The sequence below is a fragment of the Neltuma alba genome, unplaced genomic scaffold, assembly GCF_004799145.2.
Source record: "Neltuma alba isolate B1F8T4 unplaced genomic scaffold, ASM479914v2 tig00013260_pilon, whole genome shotgun sequence".
In the NCBI taxonomy this organism is placed as follows: domain Eukaryota; kingdom Viridiplantae; phylum Streptophyta; class Magnoliopsida; order Fabales; family Fabaceae; genus Neltuma; species Neltuma alba.
The window spans coordinates 11933-32402 of NW_021637553.1; the positions used below are offsets into that span (position 1 = coordinate 11933).

At 37.5% G+C, this 20470-nt stretch overlaps 2 protein-coding genes, 1 long non-coding RNA gene and 1 other non-coding gene across 5 annotated transcripts; 2 read left to right on the plus strand and 2 right to left on the minus strand.

Moving 5' to 3' along the window:
* Nucleotides 1-1023: 1023 nt before the first annotated feature.
* On the plus strand, nt 1024-6805 carry LOC114735919 (calmodulin-binding protein 60 D). The gene is made up of 11 exons (XM_028923707.1): nt 1024-1416; nt 1499-1577; nt 2041-2099; nt 2186-2667; nt 2759-3039; nt 3178-3232; nt 3317-3923; nt 4828-5184; nt 5316-5380; nt 5474-5572; nt 6071-6805. Exons 1-7 carry the CDS (start codon nt 1301-1303, stop codon nt 3691-3693), a joined length of 1449 nt encoding a protein of 482 aa, XP_028779540.1. The 5' UTR covers nt 1024-1300; the 3' UTR covers nt 3694-3923; nt 4828-5184; nt 5316-5380; nt 5474-5572; nt 6071-6805.
* A 982-nt stretch (nt 6806-7787) lies between these two features.
* On the minus strand, nt 7788-7861 carry TRNAT-AGU (transfer RNA threonine (anticodon AGU)). Its single transcript has one exon. It is a non-coding gene; the product is annotated as a tRNA-Thr (tRNA).
* A 236-nt stretch (nt 7862-8097) lies between these two features.
* LOC114735921 (uncharacterized) lies at nt 8098-9203 on the plus strand. The gene is made up of 2 exons (XR_003739306.1): nt 8098-8375; nt 8675-9203. It is a non-coding gene; the product is annotated as an uncharacterized LOC114735921 (long non-coding RNA).
* A 3415-nt stretch (nt 9204-12618) lies between these two features.
* Nucleotides 12619-16564, minus strand: LOC114735918 (uncharacterized). 2 transcript variants are annotated; one of them, XM_028923706.1, is made up of 4 exons: nt 16407-16564; nt 14498-15796; nt 13431-14406; nt 12619-13050 (listed from the first exon to the last, which is right to left on the minus strand). In XM_028923706.1, exons 2-4 carry the CDS (start codon nt 15794-15796, stop codon nt 12797-12799), a joined length of 2529 nt encoding a protein of 842 aa, XP_028779539.1. In that variant the 5' UTR covers nt 16407-16564; the 3' UTR covers nt 12619-12796. The 2 variants fall into 2 exon arrangements, with proteins under 2 accessions (XP_028779539.1, XP_028779538.1); XM_028923705.1 differs by lacking the exon at nt 16407-16564 and adding an exon at nt 16309-16398.
* Nucleotides 16565-20470: the final 3906 nt, after the last annotated feature.

Genomic DNA, 20470 nt, shown 5'->3' on the forward strand with positions numbered 1-20470 from the left:
AACGAATACAATGCCATATTTGCCTTGTTTTTTTTCAACAAAAATAATGTTACAGATATCTTATGTACTTGTTAGAATGTCAACACCTTGCGCAATTACTTTGCTACATGCTTTAAAAAGTACTAACGTAGGATCAAACATGGAATTTAGACACTTCATAATTGAGAGCTCATTAAAATCGGCAAGAACACGTCATAATTTCTAGCTTTAGTATCAACTTCAAGCAATGTCAAAAATGCTCGAACGGGGGAGGGAAGTTAAGCTCACATGTGGTTGCATCGGCGTGTTGCAATTTGCCTGTAGGCACAAGTATGAAGATTCTCTCTAATTACCAGGAACATGAGTCTTAATTTCTACGAAAATTCTGGGCAAAAGGAATGCTTCTGAAGACCAAGCCAGACGAAGACTCGTTTGCTTGACTTCCTCTGCCTTTTGCCAGGTGCATAACTTGAGTGAGGACTAAAAATCCGATTTTGCTTCTTTCTCCCTCCTCAATGTATATGAGAATATGACTCTCATATTGAACACATCATGTGGTGACTCTCCCTGCATATTTTTTAATTCTTGATCATCTTAAAAACGCGTAGCTTTGGAAGATTGAGCAACTCCAAATTATTTACGCGCTTTTTGTTTTTTAAGACTAGTTAAATATGAGGCGTGCTGACATAATAATTTATAAACATATATATCAAACTTATAATATAACCCACCTCGAATTTCATATTTCAAATAATATCGTGTAAGTCATTTTTTTCCGCCAGAACTGCAAGTTTATGGCTACAGATAAAATACTTGGCAAAGCCCGCCATAAAATTGAGTGTATATGTAAAATTTTATATTATACAGACCCAACAAACTCGCTTTCAAGGCTATTCCGGATACTCTCTGAAACTTAATCTGAGAAATTTTCATGAACTCGACTTTTAGGCCTGTGGGACCTGCTTGCAGTTGATCGGAAATGAGAACAACTTTTCCCTGATATTTCAAGTTGCAGATCCTCTCTCTCTATATAACCATAGATACCGGCATTTCTCTTTATCGTGAGCGGAAGGGAGTGAACCTCTGTTGCAGAAATAGTGTCATATCACCTCTCTGTTTATAGATAAACACTATTGTTTTTTTAGCTTCAGGGGTCCTTGTTATCTCTCATCTGGGTTGTTTTTTATAGATATAAGCGTTCTTATTTTAAGCTTGAGTGATGCCTGTTACAGTAATCGAGTTCTGAGTTTATGTTCATGGTCAATTTCTTGTTTTCAGCTTGAGGAGCCCTTGTCGCCGTATATTCAAGTGCGCTGTATCGATGGCACCATGGAAAAGGCCACCTCACTTGGTGGATCGTGACCGGGATGGTGAAGCTCCCGGTAACAAGTCTAAGAGGAGGCAAGGCGCCTCCGTGGCCGCTCCGGCACAGATTGGGTGCTTGACATTTTTCTTTTGTTTCTTTGTGCTTGCTCGGTTGTTTGGCACTAAAAATGTTGTTTGGTGCTTTAATTTGCAGCGTTACTCGTGGTAATGGTTTACTCAAAGAAGATGATAAGTTGGTGGAAAAGATTTTTGGGCCTATGATTCGCAGAGTGGTAAGAAGGAAACTCTGATCTCCTTAGTCTTGGAGCGTTACTATGGTTTTGAAATTGATAGCGCATTGTTTTTGTTTATTGTTGCGATTCTCTAATTGTCAGACGTGCTTGCTTTGAGTTTTGTGCTAAAAAAACAAGCTTTGTTTCCGTCGTTTGTTTGTTCCCAATTTGAGGAAATTGTAGAGGAATCCCCTTTTCAGCCATATGCGTCATGGGTGTTTGGTTAGTGCGTAATTATAGTAGGTACCAGTCCGAGTACGTTCAAGAATCGGATGGCCGGGCATCGCGTGTCTAAAGAACGATGAACCAGTTAAGATTTTGCAGAAACATGTTTAAACTTACATGTTTTGTCCGGTTGCCACTTGCAGCAGGGAAATGGTCAAAATAACCAGTATTCCATCTCGCTTTTCAACTCTTTTAGAGTGCCTATTGTTGTTATTCGTGTGTGTGTTTTCTCAATCAGGTGGGAGAAGAACTCGCAACTGCACTGCGACGGCACCTTCACCGAGGGCCAAGTCCAAGGTTTGGTCCTATTCATCCTCTTCCAACATCGTTATAAATTCCCTGCTGGGTATCCATCTAACATTTTATGGGTTCAAATGCTGTAGCGGACACAGAAAGAAAACATTACAACTGCGTTTGAAGGGATCGCCCAGCGATACTTATACAGGCGTTAAGGTTGAGGCCAAGAAAGCAGCTTCACTTGAAGTTGCTCTGTATCAGTGTGATGCTGCTGGAGTTGAGGACCGCATAGTCACAGAAGGTCCTCTATCCTCCACAGGGATAGAGTTGTGCCTTTTACACGGTAGCTTCGGTTCCGATGGTCGCGAGGATTGGAGCTCCGAGGATTTCCGTCGCAACATAGTACATCTAACAAGGAAGGGAGGGAAATTGCTCTCTGGAAATCTGTTCCTAAGACTAAGAAATGGAGTTTGCACTGTGGAGAACCTTTGTGTCAATGATATATCCACATGGGCTAGAACTGAACATTTCAGGTTAGGCGCCAAAGTCGCAGAACCAACTCCAGAAACAGAGAGCATCAGGGAGGGTATAAGTAAACCTTTTAGGGTCAAGGATTGTCGTGGACTGGGTATTCCTCTTGATTGCCTATACTGATTGATTTAAGTGAAGGAAGTGTGGCGGTGAAATCGGTAGACTGACGTTTGATTTGGTGATTTCAGGCTACCAGAAACCTGACACTCCATCGTTAAATGATGGGATTTGGCGTTTAAAAGGCATAAGAAAAGATGGGAAAAGACATAAATTGCTGCAATCCAAAGGAATAAACACTGTCGAGGCTTTCTTGCATCAGTTTAATACCGACCCAAATCAACTGAAACAGGAGATTAGAGTTGGAGAGAAGGCATGGAGAAAGCTTATCCTCCATGCTAATGAAGCATGTCCCAAACAAGATGCCGGGCAACCGTATCTTCCCACAGCTCCTCTTAACTCGGAGCCACAGGCATGTGTCTATTTTGTTTGATTGATCCCCGAATTCTCCAAATTACCATAAATAACATGAACATGCTATGATGGTATTCATGATATCTCTGAATTAGAATTTAGCAGTAGTAACCAACTCCTCTGTTTTCGGTTGCAGCAAGCTGGGCAGGGCCAGCCACAACATGAACTTCTACTACCTGTTACTCCCCAGGGTATTGCAATGAGGTTTTGTTCTGTGTTTCTCATTCCTTGTCTTGACTCTTAAAATTAAAACCTATCTTCGTCTTCGGTTTTAGGCTGGCCGTCCACCTCTCAGTGGCATTCAGGTGAAGCGGTGCATGCTGGACAACAAGGCGAAGTGAGTCATGGAGGGGGTGACATTGAGAGCTGGGTGACCGAGCTACTGAACCCCCCTCCTGCTCATGAAGGACATAGCGGCGAGCAGTTTTCGTGGCCCAATTCTGGTATATACATATCAAACAGAGGCGGTGGCACAACAATTTGGAGACAGATTCGAAGTGCTGTCAAGGCCACTTGGACTTGGCTGCGTTTTTGTCGAGCCAAAAGAAAGGGAAAGCTTGTCCCCCGTAACTATAAAATCTACTCCCCGGTATTGTCCTTGATTTCTCTATCCAGGCATGCGGACAAAAAAAATTTGACCTCAAATTCTTAATATAAAATCTAGTTTGTATTCCATTTACTTGGGTATACGAGGTAGTGTTTTGTTAAATTGTAATCATATTTTTGTTAATTATACGTTATAGAACATCAGAGATTGTTTTATTCTAGAATGGATTGGGATGTCATTATTAACTCACAGATGGCTTCGCTTTTTAATTTGATGGTTGCGTTCCGCGTCCAGTAGCAATGGACCATGACTTCAGCCTTTCCTTTGGCAGCACTGTAAGTTATAACTCTTTTTGGTAATGACACCAAACACACCTTACATATTTGGTATTCGTTCCAAAACTTTTTTTTTTTTTTAACTTGCGTTGACCTGTGAGGCAAATGGGCAATCGAAAGTGCTTTCCTGGGTGTTTTCTCGTCACATTAGCTCCCTAAATATGATGGCTAAAATGAGAGCGTTTTTGTGATAATGAATATCCAAACTGCACCTCATACAATTACACATTCGAGATATCGCATTTGTTCTGCGAATCCAATAAATATATGAAATCTTTTTAAGGGTATTTAGATGGCATTAAAATCATAATTTAAAAGTACTTTACGATATACGAAATAGACATAGACATGTGGAGTAATTTATCTCGATTTATAAAAAAATACTTTCAAAAAGCATTTTTTATGATACCAAGTACCCCTTTTAGTCTATGTGACACAATCGTTTTAAAATATTCTTTATATAACATTAGATTATATATTATTTTATAAATTAGATAAATTAATTTTAAAAATATAAATACAAAAAATAAAGTAGATTAAAATTTTATATTTATAATTAAATCTAATTTTCAAATTAGTTTTTATATTAAATATCTAATATTAGTCTTTTTTTTCCTAGTTTAATTTTATTTTCTAATCCTTCAATAACTATTTCTTTCCAAGCAGTTGATAATTTTTTTTTGTTAGTATTTCCCCCGTCCACTCTGGAAGTGTTTGGCAATATAAAAAAAGAAGAAGCATTTTTTAACAAAACAAGATAAACTCATTCATATATTTATTTTGTATATCATAAAAATACTTTTAAAATTATGATTTGGTTTTTATACAAATGCCCCTCTTATCTCCTAAGAAAAGGCTGTGGCTACCCTTTTTAACGAAATCTAATCCATTAAGGTGTGTTAAGCTCATTTGATAGGTTAACATGGGGATTAAGATTATCGTTATTAGATTAAAGAGAACTTTAATGAACGACACGTGGGAGCTCCCACTCCTGAAATTTGGCGGGTTGCCATTGACCGCTATGCATATTGGGGGAAGATCGAGGGCATTATCGTCATTTGGATGCCACTGCGCTAGGGTTTTATGTCCATTCACATTGTCGGTTTCCTAGTCTCGCCGGTTCGCCTCTATTATCCACCTCCGGTTCGCCTCTATTATCCACCTGCTTTGCTCTGTACTCTGCGGCAGCATGAGTACGAGGCTTGCTCGGGTGCTTATGTACACGACCTCTGCACACGAAAGTTCTCGTCTCGGTGATTCGGTGAGTCTCTTTCATTCTTAGCTCCTTGTTGCGTCGTTATACTTATGCTTCGCCTTTCGACTTATTTTCTGATCTTCTTGCTTCTGGAGAAAATTTTACAGATGACCCATTGGTCTGTTGCTGTTCCCCAGGTTTGTTTGGTTTCTTGAGTCCTTCATTGAGTGGGTTGATGATCATGATGGATCTCCAGCAAAAGGTGGGCTTCTGAGCAAACCATTAACTTCTACTGTTTCATTTGTAGTGATTCTTCGCGATCATCAAAGGTTTCTGTAATTCGATTCTGTTTCAGGAAACGTCTCATGAGGAATTGATTGATAACAAGAAGTGCTGCACTGATTGCAAAACTACCAAGACCCCACTCTGGAGAGGGGGACCTTCTGGGCCCAAGGTGATCCCACCGCCTTCTACGACTAACTGCATTATCATTTAATTCTCTCTTCCCCTTGGTGATTTTGTGATGCTTTTTCACTATTTTGCCGATCTTTTTACTTCGTTTTGCTATATTTCATCTCAGTCACGTGTAATCTTTTTCCCTCTATTCGGGGGCAATTTTCTTACTGCCCCTTTGCTATTTGCAATTTTCTCGATTTGCGTTGGTCTTCTGTCGCGCGAATATCACAAACCCAGCAGATTACATTACAACGCGCCCTCTTTGAGGGTCGCTATTTTCAGTTACTATTGTACAATGTCGGCTTAATAGACGTACTGGTTGTGATGGCTTTTTCGCAGGTCTTGCTTATACTATCTCTAATTTTTGCGTTTCCCCCCTCATTTCTTAAATATAATTTCATAGTTGCACGAATCACCCTTCTCTGCTTTGTCCTTTTGTCTTGTTTTTCTTTTGTTTCATCTCAATGAACGGGATTTTTTTCCCTGTAATACGCAGACTCTGTGCAACGCTTGCGGGATAAGATACAGGAAGAAAAGGGTTTCGACGGTGGGATTGAGACTGAACAAAGGACAAGAGAAGAGGAGAGAGAAAACGCAGCGTCGGTTGGTGGGAGAGCTGTTGGTAACGATGGAAACGATTTGAAGGAGTGTTTGAAGATGAATTTGGTGGCATTAGGTGAGGAGGTTTTGCTGCAACGGTCACATTCGGCGGCAAAGAAGCAGAGGTGGCGGAGGAGGAGGAGGGAGTTAGAGGAGGTGGAACAAGCCGCCTTCTGCTTGATGGCCTTGTCTTGTGGGCTTGTTTTCGCGTAAAATGGGGCAACAAGACAACTAGAGTAGCAACATAACATAGTCCGATCATCGTATAGCTAACATATTTCTCTTTTAATCTTGGTTTCTTAGACTCGAGTCATTTTCATTATGTGGTGTAAAAATGGTTTAAGTCGCATAGGCGGAAGCAGAGTCCAAGTATAGGAAAGTTATGGTTTTTCGGCTTTTGGTGATATTTTCAGTTAGGAATTAATATTTCATGAAATTCTGGCGATCATGTAGTCCTTTTCTCTGCCCTTTCTACTTTGTCCCGAGGGCATAAAGCCAGAATTGGAAGTGTCGGGTTCATATTACCCTTCTGATTTCCTCGTAATTTAGGCCATAACCTGAAGAGGTCTAGGATAGCACATGTGCCCAAAAATGAAATGTAAGGAAGCGAATGAAGAGTGCTAATTGTTGACATCGTATCAGAATTACATATTACTACCGATCGTAAAATGGAATATGGTGTGGTGATAATCTATAAATGCGAAGCAAAAACCAGAAAGGCACCTGAGAATAGGCGGACCATAAATTTCTGGGGACACGTTTGAATGAAGCAAATACCTAAGAAGTTCAAGCGGGCGTTTCGATTCTGCTGCAGCTCCGAGTCATCAACATGGTAATTAATACTATCTCCGGTCCTAATTATAAGACCCAATTGACTAATTTGAGGAGATTAAGGAAGTAAGTTGAGTTAGTTATTTGTCCTAAATAGGTGTTGTCTTTCCTAAAATATTCTTGCTAATCAAGTGTATTGACTAAAACTATCATTGTTAGAAGTGTTACTTTGGAAAAAAATATGTAAATATGAGAGATAAAATGGATTTGGGTCTTATATTTAGGACCAAAATAAAAGTCAAACAGGTTTTATATTAAGGACCGGAGGAGTAGTTATTACCCGTTATGCCCGCTCTTCATGGCTCTCCAAAAGCTGATAACACCAAAGCTGACGTTTTCCAAATGCGGGGGGAAGATGCTAGAAGCTCAAAGCTTGCAGAAAAAAGTCATCAAGTTTAGCTTACTGAGAAGCAAGAATTGATTCACAACGGAGTCCCCCCCCCCGGGGGTGAAAATGATTCACAACGGAGTTAGACACAGGCCCATCCTAAACGCTTGATTGTTAGCATGGGATATTCTATGTGAAGGGGACATCGCATCGGCAGATGGAAGATAGGTCAAGTTTGAATTCCATCGCCGTCGGAAGGGGCGAGAGGTTAGGGCTGGCGGCGACGGAAAGATATCCCGATTCCCAAAAATACCACGTGGGCCATTTAGCTCAGTTCTTTATCTTTAGCGTCCTAACAATGGGCCTCGGGCGTCGTCCTTTGCGTCCCTCTTCCGCGCTGTTGTTGCAACAAAAGAAGGCCCAAAGTTTGTACCAAGGAAAAAAGGTTGGACCGTGCTTTCGTTGAGAGTCGAACTCAAGACCTCCCGCTTACTAAACGGGTGCTCTAACCAACTGAGCTACGAAAGCTCGGTTGGTCTGCGATGAAGAAGTAGGCTCTTGGCGGCTTGACGAAACTCTCAGCGGGCGCCACCTCATTTTTCTCCTAGCTGAGCTCACGCCCTCATCAACCCCAAAAGTCCTCCCGCTCCAATGACCCTTTCTGTTTCCGAGTTTCGTTCATGGCAGCTATGGGCACCGATTCCTCTTGTAGCACTCGTCTGTCGCCTGCCTCTAAGTACTATCGGGCTGCTCTTCTGTCCCGATCAGGTTTCATGCAGTTCAACTCTCCCCTGTCGTCACCTCTTCAATTGGCCCCCGTTTTGCCTGTTTATTTAATTTTCTATTAAATTTAATTTCTCTCTTGTTCGTCTGGAAGAGCTTTAATTTTTGTTTTCCCTATGCCGTGCGTGAAGGCTTTTTCTGTGCTTTATTTGTTCTCATAGTTCATTTGAGGCGTTTCAATGATTCTAGAGGAAAAATGATATGATATTATCGAGACAAGGCCAGCCAAGGAAAGCTCGGATGCGATTGTATCAAGCAGGTATGCTTGCTGCAGTTTTCAATTCAAACTGTGCAATAGTATCTCTGTTTATGGTGACATCCCATTGTATCCATCTGATGTTATGGATAATTTGGGCCTTTTGAAACATTGATATGTTATTACTGTGAGTTTTAGGCATCTTCCTGCTGTTTGAAGGAGGACATTTCCTTCATGCTTTGTATTTGGTTTCCTCGGTTCCTTGAGAACTTCGGAACGTTGGAGTGCCTTGAAAATCTATATCATTGATATTTAGATTTATCACATATACTAATACTAATCATAGTTATATCACATGTCAGAATTAGCCTGTTCTTTATGGTGCTTGAAAAGGGGGGGAAATGTCGATCCATGCTCGGAAAGGGGGTCTTTAGGATTCTGGTATCTTAAATAACAATTGTAGAACATAGCTTTTATATCAGGTATGCATTAAAATTGAGACTACCTTAAACTAAACCCAGTGCCTTGAACTTTGTGTTAACACTTCAGAGTTCCGCTTTGTGGTTTAGGTTTTGCAATGTCATTGATACTTAAAAGTATACTGCATCTAGCTTTCTTTGAATTCTGAGACTTGTGAAAACGAGAGGGGGAAATGCTGCAGTAAAGTTAATACGATGTAACAGTATCATGGTGTTTAGCCTCTCTATCCAAATCACCCTGCCTTTTCTATTTTTTTCTCTTTATTTTGCATTCAAGCTTCTCAAAAAGTATCACGTTGGACCATGAATGTGAATGTGATATGATATGATTTAAGCAGATCGAGACTCCTTGTAATCCTGTATGATTGCTATTCGCTGAGGCCAAATTATTTTCCCTTACCGTTTTGGTTTATTTGCTCTGCCTCCCTTACCCATCAAATTGAAGTAAGGGTTTGAGTGGATTTAAAATCTTAAACGTCTGGTTCTGAAATTTACCAAAATAGTTATCTTCTCTACCGGTTTGCCGTGCTTCTTCTGCACCCCCCCCCCCCCCAAACAAAAACACTGACACACCTACCTGAGAATTGGTAGGGGGGCTGGGGAGCATTGCTACTTGAAACTTTCATCATGAAAGGATGCTTGGAGCAAGTTGCTCGTCTCATTTCTGATGTTCTCTGTACAAAAGATAATCTCCTCACAGATGCCCTGACATGTTTGGTTTTCCATGAAGTGATGTCTAAATGTTAGATTCATGTATGCCTATTCAGTGACAGAATGTAGACGAAGACTGGTACTGGTAGTATCCTTATCTGCGGTGCTTTTGGCATCCATGGAGAAAGCTCAGAGAAAGTAATTGATTTCTTAATAATTGAAATTTTTTGTTTGCGGTTAAGTCGTCTGTTTTTTCTTCTAAAGAGGTGAGCAGCAAGTCCGTCATGCTGCTGTTAGTTATTTGGAAAGTTGTGGTTCTTCCTCTATTTTATTCAGTGCTCTGAAAATCTATAATTCAGGACGTGACATCAATGCGCCGCATAACTTTCAAATCAAAGTAGGATAGATGTTGATTATAAAATACTCAAGTATGATGTCGGGTGGGGGGTTGCACCAAAGTCTATAAATATCTGTAACAAAAGACAGAAGATTATACAGGTGCGGTTGTCTAAATTACTACTAATCCAAAGCAAGGGCCTGCCTGATCTAAAATTTGTTCTGGAGAGCATCAAAAGCTTTTCTTAATAGTTACTGGACTGAACGGGTTATTTGATGAGTTATTTTCTTTCTTCAAATCAGATACTACCTTCGATCGTTAATACAAGAACTAATTAACTGATTTGAGTAGATTAAAGAAATTAGTTAAGTTAGTTATTTGTAATAAATAGGTGTTGTCTTTCTTAAAATACCTTTGCTAATCTTGCTCATAATGTGTATTAATTAAAACTACTATTTGATAAAACTTTTAACATGTGTAACTTCTATAAGGACTAGTTTAGAAAAAATGAATAAATGTGAGAGATAAAGTGCATTGAGGTCTTATATTTAGGATCAAATTAAAAATCAAACTAACTCTTATATTAGGGATAGAAGGTACTATATTAGTATTTTAGGAATTCATATGCTCTCACTTGTGCCAATCATGTGATGTCACCATAATTTATTTCCAAGTTCAGAAGACCCAGAAGATATTATTTGCCTACAACTATTTATATCTGGTTTTTTTTTAAAAAAAATTCCCACAACAGTGCACTATTCCTTGTTGGGAGGATACATGTATGTCAAATGTTAATTTTTGTAGCCTTTCTGTCAAGAACAATACAGAGAAAGAAGGAAGATGCGAGTTTGTCAAAGCCGGGCTCTATACTTGATGACAATTTATGAAGGGAGTTTTTCATGCTGCCGCTGCTGCAGTTGGCCTTAATTCAGAATAAGGTTACCTTCAATTGAGGATGTGCCTCGCAAGTCTGAAATGCATTTGATCAAAGAATGAAATGACGTGCAGCAACAGCAAGGGAGGGTAATATACATATTTTGCATGTGCACTATAGTTTTCAGGTCAGAAGTCTCATATAATCCTTTTATTTCGGGTCATAAAGCTTGAGCGAACACGAAAAAGTTTCTTTATACCGCGAGAGCTGCTGTTTGTATTTTGTTATGTCGGCATAGCTATCAAAACAGGACATTTCAAATTCGTAGAAACTTTGGGGCTAACAACGAAGCGACATGATGAGCCTTTTTTCCGGTGTAACCAAATGAAAAAAGAGAACAAGCAGCAGGTGAACTGCACGACAAACTGGAGGGGTAGCTGTGCCTACCACAGATTTAGTGGAACTAAGACCATTAAACAGATACTAGACTACAAATTAAATAATTCAACGTGGAACGTTACAACTACCGTGTGGGCCATTAAGTAGTAGAGGCTTGTGCTTTATACGAAATTAGGTCTTGGCCTTCATTTTTTGATATGAACAATCCGTTCTGAATCATTCTATGATGGTCTTCATTGCATCAACATTTGCGCTTTGAGGAAACTAGAACGTATCTTATTTTCGATCAATGAGCTTTAATTTTAGAGTTTAATAAGAATCAATCGATAACAATACATTAAAATTATATATATATATATATATATCTCTCTCTCTCTCTCTCTCAAGTACCACGCAAAATGTATGGAAATGCATCCAGTTGAGTTAGTTTTTGCACCCAATGGAATAAAGAAAACAAAACTATTTCTCTCAAAATAAAGAACATCTAAACGTATCTTACATTTTCCCTCAAAAAAGAAAATATCTGGGCGTTTGTTTGAGAAATTTTCATGAGTATTTGAGAAAAAAAATCATGTATTTATTTTGGATGGTATAAAGTCATTTAAAATAATAAATCCATTCAAACATTTTTAAAATATAAAATATACTTTTACAGGCAAGGCGCAAAAAAAAAGAGTCATGAAAATATTAAAAAATTAAAATAAAGACTCATTACAACATTAATATTAGTTTTGACAGCTAAGCAAATGATAGCAATTTTTTGTATGTAATTTTTTTATTTTTAGGGTCTGTTTTTATAATTTTCTCAAAATAAAAGTGAAAAAAAATTCTAACGAAAGAAGGACAGTACGTATGAGGGGTGAATGAGTAACACTTGGGCTATTTTTTATACTTCTCTCGTATCTTGTAACCAAGAAAGCATCAGCTTTGTGAAATTTATGGTATAAGAGAAATTTTGTCTAAACGAGAGACAACTATCTTCCAAAAACCAAAAAAAAAAAAAAAAAAAAGAATTCAACGATAAAGTAGTTACATCTATTCCAATTTTTAAACTTTTTGTCATAGTAATAATAAGGAAGTTACTTAATTGTGGAATTACAATTCCTACATGAACCGGGTAACAAAATCAAACCAAAAAAAGAAAATTCAAAATGGAATCAGAATACAGCCCCATTTTTCCTTCACAGGAATAAAAAAACATTTATAATTTGGTCGGTAACTTGCTCTGCCCTTTCTTTGTCATATTTTGTTAACGGCTCAGCCAATGACATTAAAATAAGACGGAAAAGCCTGAAGTTGTACTACAGGGCCATTTTCCCTGACCTTTTCACAGCAGGTAGAGTAGGACGTCTCCTGCACCATCAATAGAAGACCATACCACCACACGCGTATATATAAACACTCGGTGATGGAGGTCAACAACTACGTTCACCTCTTTTGTGGCTAAAATGACCAAAATCATTATGTCGAGAAAAAAAAATGAAGGAAACTGAGCTCTTTCAAACATTCGGCTCAACATAGCTTTCGCCCGAACCCAAGTCTACTATTATCACTAACATGACAATAAAGGATGAAAATTTAAGGCTTATTTTCGATTGATTTCTGAATGAGCACCCAATACAGGTATGTGTCCCCAACAAATTAAGTTAGTGAATGATATTCATATAAACAAGTGAATGACACATTCTTGTCTTCCTTAACTACTGACAAAAAAGGTGTGCCTCTGGACTCAATGCAATAATGCCTAAAGGCCTAGTCGCAACCACTGCGACATTCTTGTGTCCATGATCCTCTTAACCACGTCGCCTACAAAGGAATCAAAGCAAGATGAGCAGCAACCTTTAATCAGACTCGTTTGCCCACCAGCCATTAGTTCAATGTGGGGACAGGCTGAAGGAGGGGGCACAGCGCAAACCTCGCCCTTCTTGTGCTCAAGACCACAAGCTGCTAGTATGGTGTTCAGAGAAATCCTTGCAATGTCCTTGATGGTACTGTTGCCTGAATCAAACAAATAGGAAAGGCATGAGGGAAATTAAAAGACACGGAACATTGCTACGAAAAATTGTTAGGGTACACATTCATCCATAATATGAATTTTTTTGAGGGGGGAGTTATTAGAAGCATAAATTTGTTAATTTTAACATAATACAAGTTCATCTTGCATTTACTCTTTCCAAGATTAATGTTGGTATAAGGTACATATATTCTCCCCCAAATTCATCACCCCAAACCCCAAAAGAACATTCTGCTATGTTTCCCATTCATATAAGTTAACAACTTTCACCCATAATTTTCAGTCCTAGACGTGGCAAAGGGCGGCCATTGAAAAAATTTGTAGAAATGAACCGTTTTTAGCTAATGGAAGAGAAGTCACATACCTAAATCAATATTTTGTGACAAGCTCATAAGGTGGCGTTTAACCAGTGATGACAATTGTTCCTTTACTATGTGAAAATTACTCTCTTCTCTAATAGCAGGGGACATGCTACCATCAGCAACAATGTGTGAACTGCTGCTAAGCTGATGGACTTGTTCATAATCTGATACAGGAGGTGTTCCCACAAGACCAGGCCAAAATGCCCCATTCAAAGACCTGTTGGTAAATGGAGTTGAATCTTGAACCACTGGCCTTCTTGAATTGCTTATTCTCATAGAGAAATGATCCCCATTCTGCATTAGTGGAGAGGTATTGTTGCATAATCTTTCCTCCAAAAATGAGTGATATGATGATGTTCCCACGTTGTGTGTCCTTGTGTCTTGAGTGGTTGTTACCCTACTTTGATCATTTTGAGAGCCATATAGGTTACTAGTTGAATTGGTAGTTGAAACGCCATTAGATCGACCAGGAGCAGAAGTCATTCTATCCATTGAAAGTAATTGTTGAATTTGACGGTGTATCCAACGTCTCTCGGATAAAGTTGGTGCCCCTCCTCCAGACACTGGAGAAGCTCCTTCAACACTTCTACCAGAAAATCTAGAAGAAAAATTTCCAAATCCTTGACTAAAAGCTGCACGTGGTGAAGACATCAAGTTGAGGTCAATAATATCTCTAGCATGTCCAGCAGGCGATGGTCTACCAGGTAGGCTCTGACCTATTGTTGCCCTTGAATCAGCCACACCTTCCTGAACTTGAGAGCTTGAAGATCCCAAAGCAACTGGCCTACAACCATCACAATACCAATTGCCTTCAGGTACTTCCCGACCCAGACCAACACAATATGTGTGCGCAGGAGAGTCACAAAGATCACACAGTAACATGAGGCCATCGTCTCCACCTTGATGGCACTCTGAACAAATTACATATTCATACGGATCAATATAGCTCCTGAGTTCTTCTTCAGAGGGCTGATAAACCTGCATATCAAAATCAACCCTCCATCAACTAGGACAGCCAGTTGGAAAGTAAAAAACCTTAAACAAAAGGGTTGAGGAAGAATTTGGATACCTGATCACGTTCAGGGACTTGGATAACTGATCCTCTCAAATCTACCCCCGCTGTTGTTGATCGTGCAGGCTTACTGATTGTTTTAAATCTCTGCTTGCACAAAGGGCAGCGAGATTCCACTTTTGCCCACTCCATAATGCAAGCAAAACAAAAAAAGTGTGTGCAGCAATCTAGTACTCCTCTTACTCTTCTTTTATCTTCTTCAGAGAGACAAATTCCACAAACCTGCTTTCCTGGCTCACTTTTCAAATCCTCTACCTTGTCCTTGCCCTTTCTTCCCTGAGGTTCCTCTATCTTTTCCTTACCTTTCCGGGCCGGAGGCTTTCTTTGCTGATGTAGATCTTCATGGACTCCATCCTCTTCATTTTTTGTCAGAAGGGATGAACTCCTCAAATTAGTTCTCAAACTTCCATACAATTCCTCAGCTTCTCTCACCTGTTCTCTCTCTTCTTCAGAGATGGTATAATCATAATCAGATGATCTAGATGACACACAATCTGAGTACGAATCTGAGTCAACAATTAGTCTTCTCCTTTTTCGTCCTGGTTTTTTCTTACTCTTGGTTCTGATGGTACGACCATTATCTATGAAGTCACCCTCATCATCATACTTTGCTTTCCTCCTCAACCCTCCATTCTTTCTTCTCTTCTTTCTCAAGGGCTTCCTTGCCGCCCTAGAATTTCTTCTTCTTTTACGACCTCTGGTATAAGTTACAGAGGCCCGCTTCTGCCCCACCTTCTTGTCCATTTTAATGCCATTACTTTTCTTCTTTCTCCCCTTTATTTCTTCTTCGTCTGAGTAATCTTCTTCCTCAGGTGTAAATTCCTCATCCTCATCACAATCAAAATCTTCATCGCCATCATCTTCCTCATATTCATCTGTCTCTTCATCATCCTCCTCTTCTTGTTCTTGTTCTTGTTCTTGTTCTTGTTCTTGTTCTTCTTCTTCTTCTTCTTCTTCTTCTTCTTCTAGGTTATGTGAGCAAGTTATCCTTCCTCTCTGTTGTGAGGGTTTCCTGCCAATTTTCTGCCGACCACAAATGCCATTTTTTGTCTTGGATCTATTGAATTTCCTCCTTATTCCAATTTCCTCCTCCTCCTCGTCCTCTACAAAGTTATCAAAATTCTCCTCTGATTCACATCCATCTAAAGAAGATACTGAATCCTCCGAACAATCAGATAAATCCCTATCTTCATCTGGAACCACATAGTCCTCATCCGAATCATCAGAACCCCCTTCCTTTGACCGAACCCTTTTTCTGAAATTGCGTTTGCCCCCAACCTTTCCCCCCCTTACCATCTGTTCTCAAGCACAAACAAATAAACGAACGCAAATATATTACAACCTCATTCAAAGGCAGGAGCACAAAAATTCGTCAAAACCATCAAAATATCAAATCGCATCCTATCATTAAAATTTCCAGGATTGTTCAATCCGATTGCCTCCCCCTTTAGCCCAACACAAAAGGGCTAATAAAATTATAGCTGCCTAATGGGAAATTAGCAACATTTAACAACTTGTTTCTATCACGGATCTGGTTTAGCAGACACATAATATAGAAATTAATTCTCCAAGATCCCATGATATGTTTCCTCATAACATATGCGTAATTACGCCAGCAGAAGAGAATAATACTGTTCATCAATTTGATCAATTGTTTCAAAAAAAGGGGGGGCAGGCATAATTTAATTTCCCAAAAATTTCAACGGAGGAAAGGCCCTTCCACATAAGGCGAACAATCATCTAAATCAAAACCAGAGCAATTGGGCATACAAGTAGAGAAAACAAACGATTTAATTTTAAATTCAAACCTGAGACAACATAGAGTTGAAGTGGGAATCTTTGGAAGGGCAAAAGCTGCAGAGGAGGAGAGAGAAGGAGATGTATAAATAACAGATTTAATTCGTACCTGCGAGAGGAGGAACAAAATCACCGGAAAAGATGAATTTATTTTGCAATATCAAGGAAATGTTCCTTTCGGCCACTGGGGGTTTTGGCTTTTGGTTTTAATTTTATGCACTTTCACATTGAGCTATAGTTGTGAGAACGTTCAAATGGCGTCCGCATCTCTGCGGCCTCTTGCAGGTCTCGCTCCATAATTACCAAAATAGCCATCCCACCCTCAGGACGTTCAAACTGTATCCCATCATCCTTAATTACTCTCGTTTTTTCTCTTGGCGATTAATTAAATTTTATTTTTAATAAAAATAATTTCACGCAATAATTTATTGATCAACTCTTGACATAATGATGAAGCGGTAGTGTTCAATCATCAACAAATTTGAAAATATCATCCTTCTACATAATTTATTAAAATTTTTGTTGAGGAAAAATTAATAGCAGGATAGCATCCAATCCAACAGTTAGAACGACGGAAAATATTATTAAAAGTGAAAAAATAAATTTGCTATTGATATTTTTGGAGGCAGCTAATTTAATTAATCTGATCTGTGATTAATATTATAATTTAATATATTTGATTTGTTTACATAATTTACTAAGCATGTTAAAAAAAACGTGCCACTACTATTTCCCGTCTTATTTAACTTTTATTTTAGTTTTAAATATAAAATCTCAATTCACTTTGTATCTCATATTTATTTATTTTTTTATAATAGTCTTTATAATAATAAGAGTTTTAGTCAATAAACTTTATTAGTAATTATATTTTTAAAAAATAATATCCATTTATTATAAATAACTAATATAATTAATCTTTTTAATCTGTTCAAATTAGATACTCCTCTGGTCCTATTTATAAGGCAGAGAGAGATGTATTTTTTGGTCCTATTTATAAGACACTGAGAGAAATTTTTTATATGGATGTATAATTGTACCCCTCATTTATTATTGTGTTAACTTTGTTTATATGAGGTATAATGCATATTAAATAGGGATAAAGTTAAAAATTTATTATATTTTAAATGAGAGTTAATGAAATTTAAAGTTTTCCTTAATCCATATAAAATATGTTAAAAATACCTTATAAATAAAATCAGACAAATAACTCTTATATTGAGAGCCAGTGTATACAACCGCCCCGCCCCCAAAAAGATCAGAAGCCACTGGTACCGCTAGGAAGAAAAAACAGAAAAAACTGAAAAGAATGGAAAGAGAAACTCGCATGTAAACCATTTGGCATGGGACTTTTGCAATGGACTAATATGCCCCTGTGGCAATGAGATGCTTAACAATAATACATCTCCGGCAAGAAATTACCGGGCACTCTTTCGCACACCTTGTCCGTATGAGATTCAAGAAATCGTGGCCGTTAAATTGGAAGATGAAGAAGGGGAGGCGTCGGCCCCAGGTCCACGTGCGAGGTGGGTGATTCGACAGCGAATTGATAGGCAAATAATCAAACGGCAGTGTAGCCAACGACGCCGCCCACCGCTTTGCAAATCAAACGAACGCCTTGCGTCTTTTCTGTATAAAACGGACGACTCCGCGTTTTGACCCGACTTCCCCCTTCTAAATTTGATTTTTATTTAATAATCATCTCATATTTTTGAATTTTTGTCCACCATATTTATAGATTATTTCTAAGATATTTGATTTGGGTAATATTTTGAAAAAAATCTATTTTGACAGTCATTAATCAAAGTGGCTCCCAGCCAAAAAAAAAAATCATTGATCAAAGCGGTCAAATCTTTTTTATGCGGCCACTTAGATTTAGATAAAGCAGCATATTGGCTACAGGATTTGTTAGGATACGCACTGCGGCTTTTTTGTTTGTCACAAACTCATCAAAGACCCGTCTAATTTAATTTATTTAGTTTTAAATATAAAGTTCTAATTTATTTTGTTTTTTATATTTTAATATAATCTTTGTAATGATTACACATGTGAAAAGTTTTCTCAAATGCTAATAAACTTAATGAGTAAAAATATTTTATGAAATATAATAGTACTTATTTATTATAAATAACTTATTTAATTAATTTTCTTAGTCTATTCAAATAGATTAATTAGTTTTTATATTAATAACTGTGGATAGCATATCAGCAAGCCGGAACATCTTACTTTAATAACTATGCTCCCAGATAATTACCTGCTGAAATATAAATAATGAAGAAGTAGCATGATATCACTATTACAATTGGGTGGTTATGTTTTATATGTTTTTCAAGAAACATCAATAAATGCTTAAAGGCCATTTCGAGGCCGATGAAATTTGGGCAACCGTGTTTTTAACTGTTACAGAGCCGGGGTGTGGTTGCGAGGAGTTCGACTTGCAAATATGGCAATCGTGCGGACTATTAGGGGGTGTTTGGCATTCTCAAAATTGTAGTTTCAGAAGCACTTTTTCGTAAAACGAGACAGTTTCTTTCACATATTTACTTCGTAATCCGTAAGATCACTTCTAAAACTATGTTTTGGTTTCTATCCAAACATCCCCTTAGTCATTTAGGATCGCGAGAATTTGGATATCAAGGATCGGACACATCCACCAATCACTGCCTTAATTATTATATCTAGATATCATCCCATATGCATATGCTCAGTAGCGTGTACATCTCATAGGCCTTTTGTTTTAATAAACAGGGGAAAAATCACTCGCAACGATTGATCGCAGTGATCTTTGCCACGAAGTGTTGGACCTGGACCTAATGGTTTGACTGGTTCAAAGGGGATAAGAGAATGGGCTTCATGGGCCCATGACACAATGGGCCCCAAATATTGGAACAGTGGTTAGTATTAATTAATTAAATAACAAGAAAAATCATTATGGAGTTACTTATTTTTTTTAATTTTTAATTTGGTAACTATATGTTTTTTCTTAATTAAATTTTTAATTTTACTAGAGACTAAAATGGTAAGTTTGTTAATATCTATTAATATCATCTGCCTTTGCATAGAGACTAAAATGCTAATACAACAGAGTTATAAAAGTTAGTGCCGCTGAAAAAATAAAACTAATTGATTTAATTAAAAAAAAACACATAGATGCTAAATAAGGCTATAGCTTGATAAAAATGGGAGCTTTGCCCCTAAAAAGCAGGACATAAGTGCTGTTATCAAGATTAAATTAAATTCACTTAATCAAGCGGATTATTTGGGACAGCATGTTTCCACACATCCTACTCTGAAAAAGATGGCATCTACGTACTTCAATCTGAGATCACGATCATCATGATGCGCGACTTTGAGGATAGGCTGTGATGCATAATTACACTTTTTGAACTTGCGCCAATGCATTGTTTTTGTCACGTAGGTTCTTTTATATATTACCTGTGGTCTTAAATATAAACACAGAATAAAATGGTTTTTATATGTTAAAGGGTTTTTATTTTAACACGTATGATTAACAAGAAAAGTTCGGAAAAGTCAGAATATATTAATTACAAATAATTAACCTTATTAATTTATTTATTATTTATAGATTAATTATCTAACTTTTATATTAAGGATAAGAGATATTACGTTCATTTTTTAATATAAGAGTCAATTAACTAATTTGATCAGATTAAAAAATTAATTAAGTTATTTATTTGCAATAAACAAGTGTTGTATTTCATAAAATGTCCTTGTTAATCAGGTGTATTAGCTAGAACTATTATTACTCAAGAACTAGCTTGGAAAACTAATTGATAAATATGAAAGAAAAAGTAAACTGAGGTCTTATGTTTATTATAAAAATAAAAGTGAAATTAGTTTTTATATTAAGGATGGAGGGAGTAATATACTCCCTTCAACCCCATTTATAAGCTTCAAATTTGAGAATGGGTGTGGTTTATTTTATTAGTTTCAATTTAACGTTGTCTTAACATTCAATGTATTTTTTGAAGTTATCCTTAATTATTTTTCTGTTATTACATTTTTCATGTATTCTCTTTTATTATTTTTTTCATTTATTATAAGAGAATATTTAAAAATAAAAGTTTATTTTTACTTTATCTGTCATTTTTAACTAGTTAAGACTGATGGTTTGCTATTCATAAATTAATTATTTAAAGTTTATAACAAGAAGCC